The sequence below is a fragment of the Anas platyrhynchos genome, chromosome 1, assembly GCF_047663525.1.
Source record: "Anas platyrhynchos isolate ZD024472 breed Pekin duck chromosome 1, IASCAAS_PekinDuck_T2T, whole genome shotgun sequence".
In the NCBI taxonomy this organism is placed as follows: Eukaryota; Metazoa; Chordata; class Aves; order Anseriformes; family Anatidae; genus Anas; species Anas platyrhynchos.
Window position 1 is genome coordinate 175,371,727 of NC_092587.1, and position 22,988 is coordinate 175,394,714.

Below are 22,988 nucleotides of genomic sequence, written 5' to 3' on the forward strand. Positions count from 1 at the left end.
AATAGCCTTTATGGCATATGGGGTAGTGTTTCCAGTGCAGGCCTTCAAGATTAGATTAAAAAAAAAAAAGTGGTTAATTCTGTCTTAGATGACTAAAAATGTTGTGTGGGTCAGTCAAAATTGCAAAGCAACTGCAGCGTTTATGGAGTACTAATTATACTATAAATCTTCCAATTTATTTTCCTTGGAAGTGGCATGCCCTATTAAAGAAATAATGCTGTTTCAGCAGAGCAGGTATGCAAAATGCATGAAGTCCACCATGTTACAAGTTAGGCGTTTATCTAAATGAGTTTTAGTTTGTAATTATCAGTGGAGGAAACTTTCTTCAGTGTCTTTATTCTGCTATTTCAAATCAATTGTATTTACAGTGAAGGTATTGATACTAGAAAAAAGTAGCACTTGTTTTTTTTGGTTTTGATTTTTTGTTTCAGGATTAGCTGATATCAGTGCTAGCTGCAGTGGACAGCAACAGAAATCTTTGCTTATGCAACAACCTAACAGTGTTTTCAGAAGTTGTGCAGAATAGGATTTGGTGGTATCAAGCCATGTGTGAAAACGTTATTCCCAAACATACTGTGTTTGCAACTGTTTAAGGAGATACCATGCAGTGTCTCAGCCATGATGCGTGTTGTAAGGCACAGATCCGACCCTAATCCAGGGTAAAGAGGAGCTCTCACCATGCTTTATTTTTAGCAAAGTTGAAATTCTACATGTATCTGACACTTTACTTGGTATGTTTTGTATTTAGAAGTGATAAGTTATTAATGGAGGATTTTGGTTGTAACTAAGAAAAATCTAAAAGCTAGTAAAGCTTTTATATAAAAAAAATATAATTGTATATATATTTTTTCTATGAAAACATACAAAAAAAGTTCTTAAACTTCCTTACAGCGTAGATCAACTCTAAACAAATCAGGAAGGCTACTTCTCTACCACATACAAAACACAGAACTGATTTCTTACATGGATAAGGAACAAGGAACATTGAATTTTCCAGGGCTTCAGGGTGTGTTGTTTCTTCTGTTTTGTTTTGACTTTGCTTGTTTTGTTTTTGCTTTAAATGGAGTACTGCAGAGTTAATGCTGTGTGGCTGGCCAGTCCTAAACTGGTGAAATGCCCGAGTACAGTGTCTGCTTACTCACCAAGCAGTGAGAAATGCTTAAGTTAGTGACTAAACGTGACACTTTGGGATTCGCTTGCTAGAAAGGTAAACAATGAATTTTTATGGAAGCTGGGTCACGATGTCCATTTGCAAGCTGTCTGGAAAGGTGTACGTACAGTTTTTATGACCATGGCTGCAGAGTAGGTAGGTTTCCACTGAAAGCAGCGTGCAAGTTTTTGTGCAGCTGATAGGCAAACAAATGTTAACAGACAAGGGAAAAAAAAAAATCATTCAGATCTGCTTCTTGATCCTAAGTTGACTTAAAGGAAACGTGGAATTTCCCTTGTAGATATGTATTTTTATGCCAGTTAAAGATACTTTTTTTTTGCCCTCTGTGTGTGCGAACATACACATTTAACAATGCTTTCCCTAGGGAAGCAGAAGGGAGTATTGATGGCTTGACTGATTCAATTTACACAACCAAGACACATCTCCATTTGAACTGCTGTTAGTTTAAAACCAACATTTTCACTGGGTTTGATATGAAACTGTAAAGCTGTTTACAGAAACAAGCTTTGAATTAGAATAGGTCCAAGATAAATAAGAAAATTAAAGAAATGTGTTAACTAGTACAATAGATTTGTGTTAAGACTGCTTTTCCTGTGTTTTCCTGTTTTTTACTTTGATGGTGTAGAGAAATAATTTTTAATTGATTGTGATTTTTATTTCCTTCAAACGTTAGTCATGCACTAAAATATTACGTGTGGAGGTCCTACATGTGAGAGGCTGAAAAGCCTTTCATAATTGGAGTAATTTCTTTAAATAGTCCATGTTTATGGACTTACTCTGTGGTTCGTACCTCATCTGGTAGGGTAGATTTGTATCAGTCTTACAACAAGGTGTGGAACAGAAACTTTCCAAGTGAGAGTGTAAGGTAGTTTGTTGGAAGTTAGTGTGTAGGCAGCTGGAAAAAAATTGGAAATCCTTGTTTATTTGCATAACCCCTGCCTTTCTTTTTAGAACGATAAACCTGGAGTGTCCTAATTTTTTATAATATTTCCTTCTAAAGAAATAAAACCAACCAGTGTGAGCTGTGCTGAGGAGGTTTTTTGGGTCTGTGAGCTTATAAATGTTTCTATCTTTGACTTTGATGCTCTTTTAGTTAAATGTAAAGTATAAAGCCGTAGGAAATGGGATTTCTTATTCAGGTGGCTACCTAAATACACCTTCCTGTGTGGATGTGTCGGAAGAGCCTGAACTCGGACCTTTTGTACGGTGCAAGTGTGCCAGCTGGCTCATGTCTGGCATGCTCTGTTCCTCGCTGCCTCAATGAAAAGCACATCTCAGCTCCTGCCAGTCACTTCTTGGCTGTGGATGAAGATTCTTCTTGTCTTTGTTAGCCTTCAGTCAAACCCTTTCTCTGGTGGTAGCTGCCTTTTTTTTTTTTTTTTTCATCCTGGTTTAGTTAATTGAATTTGTGAGCTTTTTTTTTCTTTTAGAGTTGGTTGGTGGCTTCTTTATATGAAACTTCCTTCCCCTCAGTGTGTCCGTCCAGAAAGGTATGTTCAGAGTCTCTGGGGTGGAAATACATTGCTCACGTGACGGGGCTGTGCTAGGTACATTAGGTCCTCAGAAGTGTGCCTGTGTTACCTTGAAATACATCAATTCTTAAATATTTTGGGGGCCCGATTGTTCAGATTTAGGTCTCCACATTTGTAGAGGTGGGACTCCAGGTTGCAAACTTCATGGGCAGAGCCCTTACTGTCTCTGAACCCAGGAGCCTCTTTCTAACAAAGGTTCTGTTTAAAATGCTATGGACAGCATAGCATCTAAAGAAAAGCTAGAAACCAATCTCTCTAGTATTCCCCATCGCTATTTTGTGGGTTCAGCTCCCTGGTTTTCAGCTTTTAGTTTTGTGTGCACATGTAAATAATTACCACCATCCCAAAGAGGGACCAACAATGGGGACAGCTCAAGCAAGGGGTGGTTTAGTTCTGGTCTTATTTGTGGGCCACCACAAGGCCTGTTCAAAGTGTCGTCATCAAAAGCATTCTCCAGAAATATGGTCCAGCAGCTGCTTTCTGCTTTTCTGTCTTAACGTCTTTGGTACTAAGTCATGAAATATTTTTCAGGGTCTGCTGGCATATTGGGAACACTTTTGTGTCTCTCCCTTAGATAACATCTCGCTGTAGACTGCAAGCTTTGATATAGTCCTCCTACAGACTGTTTTTATTGTTTCTCCATTTCCCACAAGGAATTTAGAGTATTGGTTTCAGGGTACACACTGGATACTTGTTTCTGTCTTGTGGAAGATGATGCTAAAAATTCAGCCACATGTTCTTTATCTATTCATGTCAACATGGTTTTCCTCTGGGCCATGGAAAATGCCTTGCCAGGGCTGTGGCTGTAAGTACAGTTTGCTATTTGGTCTTTAGGTATCCCATCTCCAGGTGGTGAGGTCTGTTCTGAAGTCTTGCACTGTAGTAGTTTCCCTTGGGTACTCTGTGGCTAAATGGTTTCCAGATACTTTTTTTTTTTTTTAAAGTGTGCTCCTATTTTTCAGCTTCTCACATAGGTATCAGGATTCATACCAAGTCTAGCAGACACCTCTTCTGCTCCGCTGAAAACGCGGTGTCACAAACTCAACCACACTCCACTCTTTTGAATAGGAGATATTCATACTCAGAAAACCAGAGAACTTTTCAAGTGCTACTAGTGCTGGTAATGGGAAATACGTCCAAAATTCACCTGTACTTTGGGATGAAAACAAGGGATTTTCTTTACTCACCTTCAAGGCATGCTTCTGCTATTAAGATTGCATTTTGACATCTGTAGGAGTTGTTTTGTTGAATAAGTAGCGATCTGATTCAAGAGATGTTTGCTCTGTTGATAGCGAAGTCCTGTGGAGGTTCAGGATCAGTCTCTGTTATGTGCAGGGCCACTGTTGTCACCATGTTACCTGCAAGAAACAAGTTTTCTTCAGGAAGTGTCGTGAAGACCTTTATATTAAGAGGAAAGGTGGTTCAATTCCAAGTTTCCAGGACAGATAACACAGTCTTTCTTTGATAGAACACGAGCACGTGCTCTTTCTTTCCTGTATGCATCCTCTCACCTTAAAAGCAAATGCAGGATGCAGAAATATCGCCTGTACAGGTCAATGCAGCATCCTCCCCATGCAGATCCTCAGAACCAGCTGAGAAAAGCAACCTCCATGGTGGCAGAGACCACCCGTGCTGACGTTTTGAGTCATAAGACAATGCCACTGGTTGATATGAGAGCCAAACTGTGGGGTTCCAGAATTAAGAACATCTGCCTTTGGAAACAGCCAAGTTCATTTCAGGCACAGAAGAGCATCCTGTGGGTGATGAACAATTCCACAGCTGGGCATTCAATGCATTTCTACCTCCTCTTTTCCCTCTTTCGCTGACCATTCTGCAGTAGATGTCTTTTTGCTAAAGCAGAAGTGCTTTATTGGTATTGGGGAAGTTTGTATGAAATTAATCCTGTATTTTATGGGGGAGAGAAGTTTGGCAGCACCTTCCTCAGGAGGGGCTACAGTTGACTTAATTTGTGAGCTGAAGCTCAGAAATCCTGTGTAACTACTTCATCTGTAATCAAGGCAAAGTCCATTTGGAAGTGTGATGCTTGAGCTGGAGTACAGTTACTGTTTGACCTCTCAGGCGGCGAACTATTTGAAAAATGCTCAGTAATACCACGATGGTTCTGATTCCTGGATGTTACAAATCTTTTTCTTGCAACCAAAGTTGTTTTTCTACTACTTCTGGGCTGGGCATCTCAGAGCAAGCTTGTTGGTGTAGAAGGGAACGAGAAGCACACATACTTCTAGTTCTTTGTACCGTTCTGAGCTACTGATACAAGAAGATGATTTCATCTCTTACATTGTAATCTGAGCTTCAGATGCTTCAATTTGATAACTTTTGTTTTAGAAGTTTTAACATAATCTTCATGAAGAATGATGTTTTGCTTCGAAATAGTGAAATACTAATGCCTTTAAGATGACAGTGGTGGCTCTAGCATAACGATAATTGGTAGTAAAACACGTCTCTTGGATTTACTACTTAATTTGCTGTTAATATGGACCTACAAATTGTGGTTCACATTTCTAGACAATTTGTTTTGTGAAGTGGCACGTGAACGAGAAATTGTTACCCTAAATTGCTAGCAAGAGACTGAAGTAAAACAGCATAAGCATAAAAAGGAAGAAAAGGATGCTGTGAGTGGGTCATGAAAAGCAAAGATCATTTCAATTTTTGTCAATATCTGCAATGTTCTAATCACCCGTTTTGCATTTTTGTAGTTGTTAATTCTGCTGACTGCTGGCAGTATTTTCTAAATGTATTGTTCAAAGAAGCTGCTGGCACTAACTCAAGGCAGAGCCCAGCCGTGTGCCTTGGAGGTGGTGGGACCCTTCTTTTGGGTGGAAACTTGGTCCTTGTGCAGTTGGGAAGCTGTACTCCTGGTGTCCTTGCAGTAGTGGAAAACTTGATACAGTCTGGGTTCTCTTATGGAGAAGGAGGGATCTTCTCCCTTTACACACAGTTCACCTGCAATCTAGCAAAGCTGGCTGATCTCAGATGAGTTTGAGTTTTATTAACAGCCACATGACTGATGATAAGTTTGGGAAGACTTTGAAGTTGTGAAAAACATCAGGGAAATAACACTTCCCATTGCACATACAACTGCCAGCCTGCTGCCTGAATCAGATGCTTGCTTCAGCATTTAAATTCATCTTAGAGAAAGCAATCTTCCAAGATTTTCTGAGGGTGCTGAAGGTTTCTTTAAGCAAATAGATGTCTGAGACCGGAGAACGATTTAATGCATTTATCTGCCTCTGTTCATTTGTGACTTCCTAGCATTCCTTTAGCATTTGGTAATTATTTGAAGTCTAGTAATGTTTGATGATATTTGATGAGATTCTTGCTACTAGAAATTTTCTCATGAGATTTGCCCAGAGCTTTTCAAAATGTGCATATCTGTTTATACATTTTATTACATTTTTGAGGCATTTACACTGGCTGCATATGACTTGAGTGTGTCACCTCCTCTGCTCTTTGAAACAAACACCTGCTATTTCTTACCAATTGCACTGACGTAGTAGTACCCTTCAAATTGAAAACTTTGTTTTTCTAAAACTGTGTTGGGTTTACACGGCAAGGTTTTCGTAGCAGGGTGCTACAGGGGTGGCCTCTGTGAGCAGAGCCCAGCAGCTTCCCCGTGTCAGGTCAGAGCCAGCTCCACGTGGCTCACCCACTGCTGGCCAGAGCTGAGCAAGGGAGCGATGTTGGTTGGGCCTCTGGGGGAGCAGATGGAAGAAAGGGGGGAAAAAAAACAACTGCTGGGCAACAGCAGCTGGGAGAGAGGAGTGAGAAGCAGCCCTGCAGACCCCAAGGTCAGTGCAGCAGGAGGGCAGGAGGTGCTCCAGGCAGGCAGCAGCAGTTTCCCTGCGGCCTGTGGAGAGGCCCCTGGTGGAGCAGGCTGTCCCCCTGCAGCCCATGGGTCCCACATGGAGCAGATCTCCACGCTGCAACTCCCCCATGGGTGGAGGAGCCCCCAGTGGAGCAGGTGGATGTGGCCTGGAAGAGGTTTTTATAATCTCCAGGTTTTACCAGATTGGTTAACGTAGCTATTATTCTGCTATGCTTACAGTCAGATGATTTAATTTTTCAGGTCCATTTAGCATTTTGGGTATATATACACGGGTCATGTTTCTCTCTAGTACTATTTTTGTTTCCATAAGAGGCTGATTCTTTGTTAGATATGGCAGGCACATTTACAGTGTAACTATAAAACAGGTTGAAAGTTTTATAAAATGCTTAAAAAGTAATTTATGGCACTTGTAACACATGAACCTGTTACTGGAATAGATCATTGCCATGAGAAGCACAGGTACTAACATTTGTATATATTGTAAACGTCAAACTTCGGTAGTGTGAGCCCAGAACTGGATCAGTGAATTTTGAGTCTTCAGCCATAAAGGGGCAATGATACAGTTGACAAGTCATGAATTCCGGAAATGTTAGCCTTAATCGATGTATAGATTGTATATAAAAGGATGTACTCTGTGTGCTAGGCCACAATGCCTTCTTAACAACAAAATAAGTAAGTAAATTCTTTAGTAGTAGAATACAGAACGAGTCTCCTCTGTATCTTCATTGTGTCTTCATCATGCCCAGTCTTTTCCAAAGCAACTTGTTTCAGTTGTCTCAATTTGGATTCTTGAAAACTAATACCTTAATTTAAAAAAAAAATAAATCAAAAATATAACTTGTGAAGGATAGTAATCAAATATACTCGATTACTTTCCACTGTAAGCTGCTGAAGATTACACCTGCTTCCTGTAGTATCACCAGTTATAACTAATGATCAAAAGTAGCCTTGGAAAGGCAAAGTAAGCCATATGAGGATACCTACAATATTTTTCCAATTAATTATTATAGTATAGCTTCTCAAATTTTGCTCAAGTATTTTTCAGTGTGTTAATTTATTTATCCACAACAGTTAAACAAAATTGAAGTTGATATTTTTGTATGCAGGTGTCTACAATCCAAGAACTTGTTACTGGTTATGAAGCCTCTTTGAAAACTTGTGACCTTTTTGGCCCGTGTGGTAAGCTTCTTTGGATTTGTATTAATTACAGTGTAATTACTAATACTTTTTATGACAGTTACAAAGAACCATTGAAGTGCTGATACTTTTTTGCAAGAAAATAGTTGTAGTACCTTTTTGTAAGTTAGACCATTATAGAAAACACTTGATGAATCTTTTGTGCTTTGTTTTTCGTGTTTATTTTTGAAGTGCAGTCTTACTGTTTACTGTAACTTTCTGTTTTGTTCCAGAAAATGGAGAGAAAGAGCCCCCGACGACGCTACTCTGGGTTCGGTATTTCCTGGCACAGCACTTTGACAAACTTGGCCAATGTTCTTTGGCCTTGGATTACATCAATGCAGCAATTGCAAGCACTCCAACATTAATAGAACTGTTCTATTTAAAAGCAAAAATTTACAAGGTAAAAAGTGAGTTTGGACATGTGGAGAACATAGTTCAAAAACAGACAGCCCCATGAAACTGTTGTGAATGTGTGGATAGTAATGCAGTTTGCAATATTAATGGGTATTGATTTTCATGCATTTTTCTTTTTGTGCACTGTTCTGTCAGTAAGAAAATCAAAACCTTTTTATTTTGTTACTTTTTTGAAGCAAGTCACAACTTAAAACAAATTGTTCTAAAAGAATATACTGTGGAGGGTGAAGGGGGCCAAACAATAATATTTTTTCTTTATTATTTCTGAGGGAGAAATGCCTGTAATTATAGATTTTAAGAACTGGTCAAAATCAAGTTTATACTGAAAGTTGATTGAATTTCTCAACCACTTTCTCCCTAATAGCATGTAGGTAACCTGAAGGAAGCTGCAAAATGGATGGATGAAGCACAATCTTTGGATACTGCGGACAGATTTATCAATTCAAAATGTGCTAAATACATGCTGCGAGCAAATATGGTGAAGGATGCTGAGGAGATGTGTTCTAAATTCACGAGGGTAAGTATATTGCTGTAATGAAGAGAGGTTTAGTTAGCCTCTGGCATCTCAAGTTTCACTGTTTCTTAAATTTCTGATTTTGGTCAAAAATTGTTTATCTTGAAATTATCTTGAAATAGTCTATTTTTAAGATAAGGGTCAAAATAACTTACACTCGGTGATAAATAACTATGTAAATACTAAAAAATTTGACTGAAAAAAGTCAGTCAAACATACTTTTCCAAAGATACTTGTACAGGCTGCCCAGGGAGGTGGTGGAGTCACCATCCCTGGAAGTCTTCAAAAGACGTTTAGATGTAGAGCTTAGGGATATGGTTTAGTGGGGACTGTTAGTGTTAGGTTAGAGGTTGGACTCGATGATCTTGAGGTCTCTTCCAACCTAGAAATTCTGTGATTCTGTGTGATTCTGTATTTTTGTGATGACATACTTGTGAGTACCTCTCTGAAAACACATCTGATAGATAACTTGTTGCAAAACCTGTATTTGTCAGTAATGAGATCTGAGCTAATTGCACAGGAATGTGCAAGCTACTATGTTATGATTTAGCATCATCATAAGTGTAACTTGTACATAAGCATTTCCTTAAAGCTAGTACTACAGACAAAAATTTTATAAAGCCAATCCCATCCCTGAAAGGCAGGGTAAGCTCTATAAATTCTCTTACCTTTTTAATATTGGATTAGATTGTTGAAATTGTTAAATAAATAAATAAATCCTGTGGTTCTTTTTTCTTGAAAAAGTATGAAATCTGAATCCAACTTCCTTTTATTTTAGATTAACTAGTTCTAAAATAATAATAATATTTTTATGTGATAAAGCAGTAAGTATATGGCTGGAATTTGGTAGGTGCTGTGTATGTAAGCATAAGTTAATTTCAAAGATGTTGAGACACTAATCTTTTCCAGATAATTATTTTTAGAAAATCATTTAAATTTATCCCTTTATATCTTGGGAAGTGTTAGGGTATTACAAGTAGTACTATCAGTTGCTGTGAAGTTATATCAATTTTATATGGCGTAGTGTTTCCTACTGACAGGATGAAACTAGTAGCCATGTTTGAAAAAAACTGGGAAACTATAATGGCAAAAAGTGATAATGACACTTATTTCAGGAAGGGACTTCTGCTATGGAAAACCTAAACGAGATGCAGTGTATGTGGTTCCAGACTGAATGTGCTGCAGCTTATCAAAGGCTAGGGAAGTATGGTGATGCCTTGAAAAAATGTCACGAAGTAGAAAGGGTAAGTAGGTACAAACAGTCAATTTCTCTTCTGATGTTTCTCATACACTAATGAAAGATATTTGCTGATGCAAACAGCATGAGCTTCTTTGCATAGAAAGCTTCTAAATTTTTTAAATGGGTTAATTCTTGAAGATTCATTGTAATAGCTAGAGATGACATTTGTTATCCATTATGTGCAAAACTATTATTATTTGAAGCAAAAATGATTCAATATAATATTTCATGTCTCTTACCTACAGCTATTTCTGCATTAACTTTATAATGACTTTGGTGAATTGTTTTTAATAAAAGCAATCACATTTCAGTTGGCTTTTAAAGAGTGCCTAAACCTTTGACTAGTATTATTGTTTTTCGCAAACAAAATGAGATTTTCCTGGGTGTGTTTTTCCTTCTGACAGCTACTCTTGAACAATCAGTATGGGAAGAATAGTTCTATGCTTGCTGAATATTGCCTGTAAATAATATCAGATATAAATTATCTCCATCTATTTAAAAGGGTAAATCATGGAAATGCCTAAGACTTTCTTTTTTTTTTTTTTCCTCCTTGAAGCATTTTTTTGAGATAACAGATGATCAATTTGACTTCCACACATACTGCATGAGAAAGATGACTCTTCGTGCCTATGTAGACCTTTTGAGATTAGAAGATGTGCTCAGGAAACATGTCTTCTACTTCAAGGCTGCTCGATCAGCAATTGAAATCTACTTGAAGCTTCATGATAATCCTCTTACCAATGAAAGCAAAGAACAAGAAGTGAATTCAGGTACGTACACCATAATGGAGACTCATGTGTATGACAAGTAAAAGCTTTTAAGCTAAGTAAGCTATGTACTATAGAATTAATGATTTGTAACATACATTCTGTTTCTGTTTATAATTTGATGAGTAACTGAAAAGAGATCATAGATAATATCCTATAGCTTTCCCTCTGTTCTTTGCTGTCATCATATTTTAAAAAGAGGATGTGAATGAACCTAGTTACAGTTGGAGTACTTGAGGAGGAGCTGTATTTCAGAATCGGAAGAGGAAAAATCAAATTGAATACATCCATTTATCCATTTAAACAAGTTTTTTTTTTTTTTTTTTTCTTAAGAGAATAGTTGCTTCTCCTTTTGTGGAATCACAGCTACTGTCAGCACTGCAGTGATTGTTGACAAAAGGATGAAATTAATGCCTGGCTTTTTGTAAAGGGAGAGAGACTTGACATGGAGGAAAAATGTTGAGCTAAACCAAAAATGCCACTTCATGTTGCTAGTACCGTTTTACCTTTTATTGAGGTGAATGAGGTCTTCCCCCCATCTGTTTATGATGCACATATAAAAGGAGGCACATTTCACAGCATAGTTCAACTTGCATCCTTTTTCTCTCCAATTTTTATTTTGTTCTGTATGTAATGTAAAATAGGTGTGTGACAGAGGACCTTGACAGCAATATGTAACAAATTAAATTGAGGAAGACTAAATCATACAGTTCATTTGCCTGCTGTGAATATGAATTCAGTAAGCTTATGCACAGGGCAAGACAGCATTGCGTGAATGGGGGGAAAAAAGAACATTTGTTTTTCCTTGCTTCCCAGTCTCAACTTTGGCTGTAGAGCCTTGGAAGAGGTTTTGATAGTCACAAAAAGAATGTGTTAGTCCCTCGGAAGCTTCTTTTTCTTTTTTTACATATTATTTGCATAAATCCTGTTCTCTGAAACATGACAGAAGTGGACCAAGTGGAGATTACAGTACATTCCCAGCTAAAGCAGGAAAAAAAAAAGGCAGGAAAGAAAAAAAGGAGTGAATGGGAAAGGTTGGAGACTTCACACTTCTATACGGACCTGTAGAAAACCATGTTTTTTTTCTGTATTCTGCTTTTCACACAACTGTTAAATTTTCTTGGCTTATCTAAAAGTTAATGAAGTCTACAAATTTGAACACAGCCAGCAGAATAAACTCTCATAAGATAGTATTAATACATACTAGAATATCTCACCTCCCAACCCCAAACAATACCGGTTTTTGCTTCCATCCATTTAGCTTGGCATTTGCAGAAAATCAAGGGTATTATCATGACTGTACATGGGTCAGACACTTCAATGAATGATAATAGGCTTGTTTTAAGTTGGAGTATAAATTGGTCAGGATGTCTTTGGTATTAGAAGCTGAGCTGCAGTCAACACAGGCTTAGTATTGCCCTTGAAAATCCATTTTTCTAAGGCAAAATCTGTCACATGGATTTAACAACTTCATGTACTTAATATTTCAAGTAGCTGAGGTTTCTGTAACAGCTATGAAAGAAAATATGCAAGAACAAGCGTTGTGCTGTAATCCAGTGGTAAAAATGGACTTTATTATCACTATATATAGTGATAATAATGTGCTGGCAAGAGCTGGTATTTCTGGAAGTTACTGTAAAAGTACATCACTTCGACATGGTTGGAAGAGCATAATGGAGTGCCTCAGTGTTGTTTGAGACAAACAGGTTTTCTAGTTAAAAAGTTAAAATAAGTTACCTGTTACTTAATCTATAGAAAATCTCTCAGCCAAAGAATTGAAGAAAATGCTTAGCAAGCAGAGAAGAGCACAGAAGAAAGCAAAACTTGAAGAGGAAAGAAAACATGCAGAAAGAGAGCGACAACAAAAGAATCAAAAGAAAAAGCGAGATGAAGAGGAGGAGGAAACTAGTGGACCCAGGGAAGAACTAGTTCCTGAAAAACTGGAAAGGGTTAGCATGGTCTCTACATTAAATTCATGTCATTGTCATAAAAATCTCCTAATATGGGATTGCTATGAGGTTCTTCTAAAATAATCCATCAGTTTATATAAAAACACTTTTGCATGCAAAGACACCTTTTTTTGTAGTCTACCTCTACTTATACTGAAGAGAAGTCATATTTTTTTTACTCTAATAATTTGAAGTTCTGTATTAATATTCTGAATTTATTTAAATTTTGGTTGTTCCAATGGTAGGCCATCTTTCGTTAAGATAGATACTAAACAGAAAGATGGTTCTCGCCCAATGTACTGTGTTGATCTTCATACAGTGAATAGAGAAAAATTAACAGAAATATGATTGCTGTCCACAAAATATAAAGACAGAGACAGTATTTCTCTAAGCACAAAGAACTTCCCCTTATCAGAGTAACTTCAGAAGTTGTCTAAAGTGATCATATTTACTTTTTAAATGCTAACTTACAGCATGACTGTGCTACATGAGCAGTGCCACAGTTAGCAGCAATGTTGCCTTTGTCAATATGAAATCATGAGAACACACTTTTAAGCCTTACCGTTCAAATAAAAATGTTACAGGTCAGTTTAATTCGGATAGCTATCTACAGTTCACTGTTGGCCTCTGATAATTTAAATGCTATGAATAACAATTACTGGTGGGTTTTATCAGACGTTTATTTCAAGTTTTAACTGTCATTGTGTTTTTTTAACAGGTAGAAAATCCATTAGAAGAAGCCATTAAGTTCCTTATACCACTTAAGAATCTTATCGGAGATAACATAGACACGCATTTATTAGCATTTGAAATATACTTTAGAAAAGGTAAAGTATGGCTTGGTTTTATTTTTGCTTTGCAAACTTTTAATTCTTCACTGCGGCCTATGTTATCTGATTATAGTTGAAAATTGTCTGAAATACCTATTTCTTTAATTGACTAAAGCAGGAGCTTACTTGATTTCCAAGAAATCATAGGACAAATAAAATTTTTGTTCAGCCATCCATCAAAAAAAAAAGAAAAGCTCAGAGCAGAGTAGGCTCTAGCATATGCTAATGAATGCTATAGAAAGATATTTGTAGTGTGATTGATAATTACCTAGGGTAACACAAATCCAGACAGTGAAATGATCTATGCTGTTTTGTCAGTTTGAGCTATAGGCATTCCTATATTCTTAAGCAATTTGGGTATGAAAAGTAAATCTTTCTGAATTCTCTGTAGGCCTTGATGTTTCTAATGTGTGTACTAGATTTGCTAAATAAAACAGTAGTTGATACAGAACTTTCTAATTTTTTGTATTCCTCATCTCAATGTTTGTTTTTTTTTTCTCTTCCCACAGGAAAATTTCTGTTAATGTTACAGTCTGTCAAAAGAGCTTTTGCTATCAACAGTAATAACCCATGGCTACATGAGTGCTTGATTAAATTCTCTAAAGCTGGTATGTGTGTAGGAAGTACGTACGTATGCATGTATAAGGATACAGGAAGTACTGTGGACAAAAACATGTTTTTATAATGTATAAATATACTCCTGAAACACAAAATTTAACAAAGACAAAAAAAAAAAAAAGAAAAAACAAACTGCTAGGTAATACCTAGGAAAGCACAGATTGTACTATGTAAGGCAGCATGTACGTATTACGTACTCTTTCCTCCATTAATCCACTAGGTGGACCCTGCAAGTCACTCTGTTTTAAGAAAACAAATGGCAAATAGGGGAGAAATATTCTGACCAAAGCCAAGTATGCATTATGAGTGTTAGGCAGCATTATTATATTAGGCAGCAGCAAGTAGACATGGCAGAGAGCCCTTGTGAATGATTCATCTAGAAATGTATCTATAATGCTTTTATAGAGCTGAAAATGAAATTGAGTAAATGTTTCTGCATTTTAAGTGCAATTAAGTTGACTTAAAAGTCCGTTAAAAAATGGCATATTAAAAAAAGCTTCAAAGAGTAGAAAGTAAACAAAGACACTAGAGCTGATAATTACCTAAATGTATATCCTGTTTACTCTGAAGATGTACTACCAAGTCCAGTGTTTTATTTTGTCATATGAATCTATTTTTCATCTGAAATATACAGTCTTAAATTTCTTAGGCTGATAGCAGAAATTATGCATACGACAGTGTATTGATTGTGTATTTCTTGTTGGCTTCATTCCCAATTAGGTGATTTAAACTAAAATAACTGCAGAAAGCATATGCTACTAGTCAATGTGTATGTTTGCAAAATGAACATTTTTCAAAATTATAATCAGAATCTGACAGATTTGTTTTGTGAATACTAAAGCTTGTGCTTACTTGTAATACTGTTGAACTAGAATTTGTTTGTGTACAAATTTGCAAAGGAAAAAAAAGCAAACAGGGATTTAAACAGTGATGTTTGCGTTTTCACATTGTTTTCTGCAGTTATTTAAAAGTTGTTTTTTTTTTTTCCATATCTTTCTCTTACCCTTTCTCTTTCCAGTATCTGACCATAGTAACCTCCCAGAAATTGTGAGCAAGGTCCTAACTCAAGAAATGCAGAAAATCTTTGTTAATAAAAATTTGGAAAGTTTTAATGAAGAGTTTCTCAAACACAATGCTACCTCCATTCAGCACCAGCTGTCAGGTTTGTTTAACTTCTTAATGTTTTCGAAAATGAGTTGACTTCAGTGATTCAAATCAAGAAAATTTTTCTGCATTAACCATAAATTGGAATGAGCCAGAAGCTTACTGTATGTTTCCTGTTTTCCTCTGCCTTCTTTGACCATTTTAAACAAACAAAAAACCACCAAGTCATTCACTTTATAAGATGCATGATGAACCTGTTCCTTACCTCTAGAAAGTGTAACTAAACTACCAAATCACCATAGGTATTCAAGTGTGGAAGCACTGTCGTCCCTCCTGTTTCAGCTTCTAGTGTTGAAATAACTAGAAAATATAAAACAGTAGTGTTTATCTCATGTAATAATAGTCCTATATATTAGAAACAATGTTTTTCCCCCTCTGGTTTCTAATTAGCTGGGATGTATCTCACACATTCTTACAGCTTTGTCAAGTAGCAACAGCATGAAGAAAATATGATGACAACCTTGTTCCTTTTGTGTTTCTGCTCTGTAGGCAACAATGAAAATGTGCACATGTCACTTTCATACTATTTGCATAGAAAAAGTATGAGTAGCTGCTGGAGCTAAGTGGAAGGAAGTTGAAATAGAAATTTTTCACTTCTCCTGAGTCCAGAAAGTTGTGGAATAAAAATCAATCAATCAGGCGCTTAAAGTACTTAGAACAGTACTGATCTCGCTTAGTAAAAATCTCACTGTAAAAATTACCCAGGCTCTGTCAGGAATCCCTAGAGAAAGTTAGTTCCAGAAGATTGGTTGTCTTGTTTAAAGGAAGGTTAGGCAGATTACCCCAAACTTGGAGCCCATTAAAAGAGCCCAGTTTCAGGACAGTGACTTGAAAGAAATACTTGCACCCTTTCCTTTCCTGTGAGCAAGTTCAAGATTTGGGAAGTCAAGTTACAGGTATTTCAGCAGGTGTTTGCTACAGGTTCTTACAGATATGTTCTTGTGCTTTTGTTACCTTGTTAGGCATCTAACTGGATATTTTCCAGGTTCTGCTTTCTTGTCCTCCATTATTATGGGAATAATACGGTCACTTTGTCCTAACAATCATACAAGCCGAGACTATAACACCCAGACACTTCATATCTGTAGTGTCTTTGAGAAGAAAGCAAGCTAGATCATTGGTGGTGGCACCAATCTTAGAGAGGTGTCAGGGACCCCTTTGAAGGTGAAATCGATAGATATTCAGCAGAGGTGAGGGACTCAAGTGTGTAAAAGCCCCTTTATATCCTTAGAGTCCACTGATCACTGTGATTCAACAGTGGATCAGTTTACAGGCAGCGGCAACAAATGTGGGACTAGGATTAAAAGTGAGCTCTGGAACGAAATAAAATCCTTTGTAGCTTTAGGACTTTGTGTCAGTCTTCTGTTTATGTTGACACAAGTTTAAAATGGTTGATTCATCTGGTGCATAACTTAAAACTTATTTAACTGGCATCTCTAATCCAAGTTTGAAAATACAAAGTTCCAAAGTCTGAGTTTCCAAATGAGTTTTCTTAGTTTAAAGAAGTTTCTAGTAATAATATCATAGGCAGAATTTTAAACACTTTTCAACTTCTAAACCATAAACTCCCTGACTTGAAGCAAATGTAACCAGGTTAAATTTAATGTTTCTTGACGGTGATAACTCAAACCCAAATATATTTGGTCTCGTAATTTCTTTTCTAAACCATTCTGGGTACAGAAAGCTGTTAAGAACTATGAAACTTCTTTAAATTAGGAAAGCAAATTTAATGATTGGGAAATAAGTTAAACAAGAAGAGGCAATACACTTAAAATGTGGGTTTTTAACTTCTCTATTAAAGTGATTTCTTAAGACTTTTGTTCCTTGTAGTAGATTAGATGTAAGATATGTCTGTACTCTGTATTTTGAAAAAGAAAAGTCCGTGGAATGCCCACGTTTTCATCAAACTAAGACTTTATATTATGCCAATACAGAGCAACATGGTATCTTGCAGAGATGCCCAGACCAGTTTTGTTAAAATGTTTGTGGTCCAATAAACTGCATGGTTACATTAATACAACATCATGCTTCTCATCAAGGTTATCTAGCCCAAGCAAAGTACTAAATGTGTGTTAGGCTTTTCTTAAACTTAACCTCAGGTGAGTGAAATAGCTAAGTAGCTCTGCTTCGGATTGCTCTCTGCCATACAAACAGATTTTTATGGCGTTCTTCTGGAATGTGTTCCAAAATTGTTCAGTAACTGGACTGGTCTGTTAATTCATTTATCTCCAATACTTTTTCAAGAAGTATTAATCAGAGTATCTCTGAGAAAACATCTCTTACTCACTGTTATGTTTATAGTATGGATTTCATTTAGCCTGCTGATTTGAACAGCTTAGTCATGATCATTAATGCATTTCATTTTTGGAGAAGCAATCCATGTTACTCACTCCCTATGTTCCTAATGAACTTCAAAATAGCTTTAGTTTCATTGGTTTTAAGTAATTTATAATGGAGGAAAATATAATTTAAAATTAAGCCCTAATTCACATTAAATGTTTTGGATCCTGTGTGTCTGCCTGTGCAGTATTGCATTTAGGAATGATATTACCTAAATGTGTGTTTTTTTTCCTTGTGCTAAGGTGCAAAAATGATGTATTTCCTGGACAAATCAAGACAAGAAAAAGCTATTGCTGTGGCTACTAGGTTGGATAAAAATATGAGAGACAAAAATGTGAAGGTAAAAGATACAGTATTCAGAGACAAAAATATATGGGCTCTTAAATAATGTATAGTTATCATGTATATTATCACACAGTTTTATATTCCATGATAAATATTAAAAAGAATGTTGTTTTTAAACTTGTTTCGAAGTAATTATATCTGAATACCAACAGAGCACCTGTTTGTTCAGATTAGTATTGTTTAACAGCACATCCTTTTAGTAAGTGGGACTTACAGTTGTTTTATTACTAACTGTTAATTTTCTTTCTGTAGACGTTAACAAAGGTTTTCGAGGCACTGCTTGATGGCAGTTTCGGAAGCTGCCACACTCAATGTGAAGAATATCAAGCAGCATGTCATAAACTGTTTCCTTTTACATCTGCCTTTATGCCTGCCACAAATGAGGACGATAGCAGCATTGCATCTGTGAATCATACAGCCATTAACCATGATTTACTGTCTAATGAAATATGAAGTAGCGTGTGCAAGCCCACGTGTGTGTCTAGCTACCTACACACACACAAAACTCTGACTGTCATTACATGCTGGCTGGATATGGATCAGGGTTACTTTTCCAGGTTGTATTTTAATATCTTTAACAGGTATAAAATGAAATATTTGGATAGTTAAATGAAATGGATTATACTATTAGTTATTTTTTTCTCCCAACAAAAACTGCCAATATTTATGTAAACATTATCCTTAATCACCATTTTTCATGTTTATACTTGTACAGTTTTAAGTCTTTTAATAATCCATCAGCCCTCCCTCACAAAAAATTATGGATGTTGAAGACTGCTTTCACATAAGTGTCATTACATATGCATATAAATGTGATCATATCTTGTTAATAAATTCTTTTGAGCATTTTTAGCAGATTAAGACAGAAGTGCTGCTTGAATTGCCCTCTTCATCTTTTACTGTTTTTCTTTTTTCTTTTTTTTTTTTTATTATTTTATCTTTGGTCATCTTGATTTCTTTCGAAGCACAGTGAACATTGGCGGTTTGCATGTTTTTGTAAGGTGTGTGTCTTATGGAACCAGTGTTGATGAATTTGAAGATTAGGTTTGTGTAAAAACTAAGGGTTTATTTTTTTTTGAAAACGGTATTCTATCTACCTTGTGTTCCATAACTATCGTTTTCTTAAGTTTATGGTCGGTTTAATGTTTTATGTTCCAGTATTCTCAAGCAACTCCCTGAAAATACAATTAATCTGATACTGTTGTCTGTCCATTTTACTCTTCTTTCTCTCTTCTGGTTTCTCTCCCCATCTGTTCACTTACTGTCACTTAAATTAAAAAAAAAAAAAATGCTGCTCCAAATTTGGGCAAATGCGTAAGGTACAGGAATGGAGGATATAGTTGTTCTCTACATCATTAAACTCACTGCTAAGTTTACTGTGTTACCTCCATTAAAAGTCTTAGTTGTGGACTTATGGCCAATACTCCAGTACTTCTCATGCCTAAATACTATTGCTTTAGGAGCTGCAAAGCAAATAGTATCCGAGGAGTGTGTTTTATATTTTAAAACTATTTAAGGGAGCACAAAGAGGAAGACTACAAATCACAATGAACCTTTTTCTTACTCTGTATTCTGGTGCAGTAAATATTAAATATACAACACATGAAAATGGAAGTTTGACTCTAATATACCTATTTAAAGCATAATGCTGGACAAAATGGCTACATATGACAGCTTTACATTCTATAAGAACTGCTATCAAAACATTACTATACTGTGGCTTGTACAGGAAATCCATTTTCTGGAAAACTGTAATGGAATCATTCGATCGGTTTTGTTTTTATTTCACTGCAATGTAAATAATTTCAGTAATATTAACTAGCCCCTCTAAGGCAAATATACATTCATGAAGAGGGGATTTTATTAAGACAAATAAACTGTTCTAATTAAAATTCTCCTTTGTGTGTCATCTGTTTAGATTCAAAATTGTTGAATGGAAAACTCACTGTAAAATATTGCCAACATATGTTATGCTGTAATAAATTATTTTGTACACACTTGCCTTTGGTTTGGAATTTTTGTGTTTATAGACATCAAACTGCAGTCCATTCCACATTCATTAGGTTTTTCATTTCACTTGCAGAAGTTAAAATAATCACTGTCTTCAGCATGTTAAGGTATATTTCTTGATAGTAATATATTACTCTTAGAAATGTGGCAAGACATTTTTATCTCAGGTACTTACCATGCTGTTTGGTGATGAACAGCTTGCTCAGAGATGTCTCAGGTAGGGAAAGGTAACTGACCATGATGGAATTGTTTTGGCTCAGTTGTACTCAGAAGTATATTATTAGTCTGCATAAGGTGAAGAAGTTAATTGGTACAGTCTTTTTATGTCTTTCAGCAATGACACCTAAGGTGCTAGAGATTTATTTCAGATCTTCAGAAGAAGGGTGCAGCACTATAGATGGAATGGTAAGACTTCCACCAGCCCTCTGGTATTTGGTGAACTTTATGCTTCAAATCAGACTGGAGCAAAAATACCTGGGGTATCCTTTTAGCATTCTATTATTTGAGGAAGTAGATTTATAGTTTTGACTTCTGGACTTTTGGAATTGTAGAAGCACTTCTGAGAACTCTATTTTAAGAGATACTGATTCTTCTGTCACCCAATGTGTGGCTTATTTTTCCCTTGGAACTGGTAGGGGGTGTAAGCTGCTGAGTTTGCTTCAGGGCTGTCACCACAGGTGTAAGCTGCTTGGGATAACAAATGTTTGGCAATCCTATAAACCATTGCAAAGAAAGGGTAAGGTAGTCTGGGAAAAATAACACACATAAGGATGAGCAACAGGTACTGAGGAAAGGGGTTTTTCTTTAAAATATTGTGAGAAGATTTGCTGTCTCTTCAGTAGGTATGAATTGGAAAAAGCACCAAGCTTAACAAGCCTGTTAAGTCTTCCAAGAGGAAATGTGCTGTAATATATAAATGTTAATAGCGTCTACATGTCAAATCAGTGCTTCACATTACAACTTAATAAACTTTAAAATACATTAAGCTGGCCTAGCTCAATTCTTTGCTCAACTCTTTCATTCTGTCATGTGTTCATCAATTTTTTTCCTCCTTGCCATTTGACCTCATTTGTCATCTCGAAAGTCACTGAATCCACTTTGAAAGTCAGTAGTAATCATTCTTGTTGCATTTCCCCTATCCTTAACCTGCTCTCCTCCTATAGCAAATGTGACATCCCAAGAGGCAGCTTCCCTTTTCTTATGAGTCCATTGACATCAACGTAATTGTGTGGCTGCATCAAGAGCATCAAGAAGTTGTGGACAATCCAAATACTGTCAGCTTGCAGAGGTAAGTTGTGAGCTGAACAGCCTCGGATCTCCTTTAGTCCAGAGGAATCTTACCCTATATCTGATCTGATCAGATCTGACACCAGTTGTTTGTCCTGAAATGAGGCAAGGCAAGAGAATACCAAGGGCTGAGACGTAGGATATTTCTTACTTTCAGCACCACCTGTTCCTGTGACCAACAGAGAGGTGGAAGGAGTGTCAAACACACAGCACGTAGGCTTCCCCCTTGACCTGTATCATGCTACAGCTTTCTTCTGCATCTCTGGCCTGGCATCAATTAATGCATAAAGAGCAAGGTAGCTTGAAGACACTGGCCGTCCATAGGCAGTCCTGTGTAAACTAAGCTATTTATATACTGTGTGTTTTAATTGGAGATGTTCTTTGTGGTAAGGACTGGTCGAGTTTTCCTTGATCAAAGCTTACATGCTGTACGTTTGATGTTCCTTAGTAAGGAAAATCAAATAGTGTGGGCAGGGAATGAAACGCTGATCATCTATGAATGTTGTTATATTAAGGTCTTTGAAACTCATTCCTGATTCAAGCTTGAAATGTCTGGCAGAGTTGTTAAAGACAAAAAAAAAATCTAAAAAAAAAATCTACCTAAAGATGGGATTTGCTGTCTGGACAGAAGGAAAACATGCAAATGCAGTGAAAGTATAGGGCAAGGCTGGCTGCAGAATGCAGGACCTTGCTTATCTGGGCAGGCTGTGCAGCATTAGTTCAGGATTGTTTAGTGAGGGTTTAGTAATTCAGCTTGCTGAACTAAAAAACATTTCCATTTGGTTTTGGTTGGTTCAGTTTCTGGTGGTTAATGAGACAAATGAGCTCCCCAAAGGACGGGATGATCACTGGAACTAGCACAGGGGGAAGCAGTAAGAGAATGAGCCCCGGGGACCAGCCAGCTCCTCTCCAATTGCACTGGGAGCGTGTCACTGGGGAGCACGCAGGCTTCTTCTCGGGCTTCAATGCAGCATGTTGAACCACGAGCTGCTACTGCTCCTTGTTTATCAACACTGGCTAGCTGGGTGTCAAAAATACTGTACCTCCTTCACTGGCACAAAATTTCCTATGGTGCTGGGAATCTCAGTCCAGACCTATTTGGTCTTCTTGGAGGAGCTGAAAAAATGGTGTTAGCAGCAGGGTTTCTGAAGACGTACAAAGACTGTACCTAGAGTATTTAACCAGCAAGGAGGCATGGGCATGGCTGAGACTTGAACTGGGGTTAGGTCTGCTTGCTGCTATCCCCTTTGCTCTCATATGTTTTGATTACGTTACGTGATGACTAAGTTTTCTGCTGTATTATTTAGGTATATAAATACCTATATATATATATATATATATATATGCAAATATATATATAAATGAAACCTAGCTGTATATATAGGTTAGCTGGGCTTCACTTTCTCATTACTGATCTTTACAAAATCTTCAAAGCGTCTTACATAGTCTCTTATATGAAATTAGTGATGGATTAATTTTGATTGCTCTAAATTACAGTAAAAGTGTATGTACTTCTCTCATTCTGTTTTGAAAATCTGTTGTTTTCAGCTGCTTTACTATGAACTTCTTTTGTAAATCCCTGTCGCTTACGCCAGCACAAACCAACTCCCTCTGCAACTCCCTCTGTCAAACAACATAAATGTCCTGAGGACTGACTGAGCTACATCCAGGCTCATGCAGGGACCTGCAGCAGTCCTGCCGTCTCGCCCCTGTAGCCGCCTCTTTCCTTCTCATTCCCACATACAGGCAGGGAGACATACCCCAAAGCTGACAAACTTCAT

General features: G+C 36.9%; 1 protein-coding gene across 3 annotated transcripts in view; it reads left to right on the top strand.

Annotated features, from left to right (window-relative positions):
* The window catches only part of NAA16 (N-alpha-acetyltransferase 16, NatA auxiliary subunit), a 62,422-nt gene extending 42,512 nt beyond the window's left edge, over positions 1–19,910 (top strand). For all 3 annotated transcript variants that reach the window (XM_038173020.2, XM_027472362.3, XM_038173026.2), the window contains 11 exons: positions 7,657–7,729; positions 7,960–8,129; positions 8,508–8,660; positions 9,773–9,901; positions 10,454–10,667; positions 12,420–12,613; positions 13,332–13,440; positions 13,953–14,051; positions 15,080–15,223; positions 17,808–17,905; positions 18,163–19,910. In XM_038173020.2, the coding sequence (XP_038028948.2) occupies positions 7,657–7,729; positions 7,960–8,129; positions 8,508–8,660; positions 9,773–9,901; positions 10,454–10,667; positions 12,420–12,613; positions 13,332–13,440; positions 13,953–14,051; positions 15,080–15,223; positions 17,808–17,905; positions 18,163–18,363 (1,584 nt within the window). In that variant the 3' untranslated portion in view covers positions 18,364–19,910. The remainder of the gene's footprint in view (positions 1–7,656; positions 7,730–7,959; positions 8,130–8,507; positions 8,661–9,772; positions 9,902–10,453; positions 10,668–12,419; positions 12,614–13,331; positions 13,441–13,952; positions 14,052–15,079; positions 15,224–17,807; positions 17,906–18,162) is intronic.
* The last annotated feature ends 3,078 nt before the right edge of the window (positions 19,911–22,988 follow it).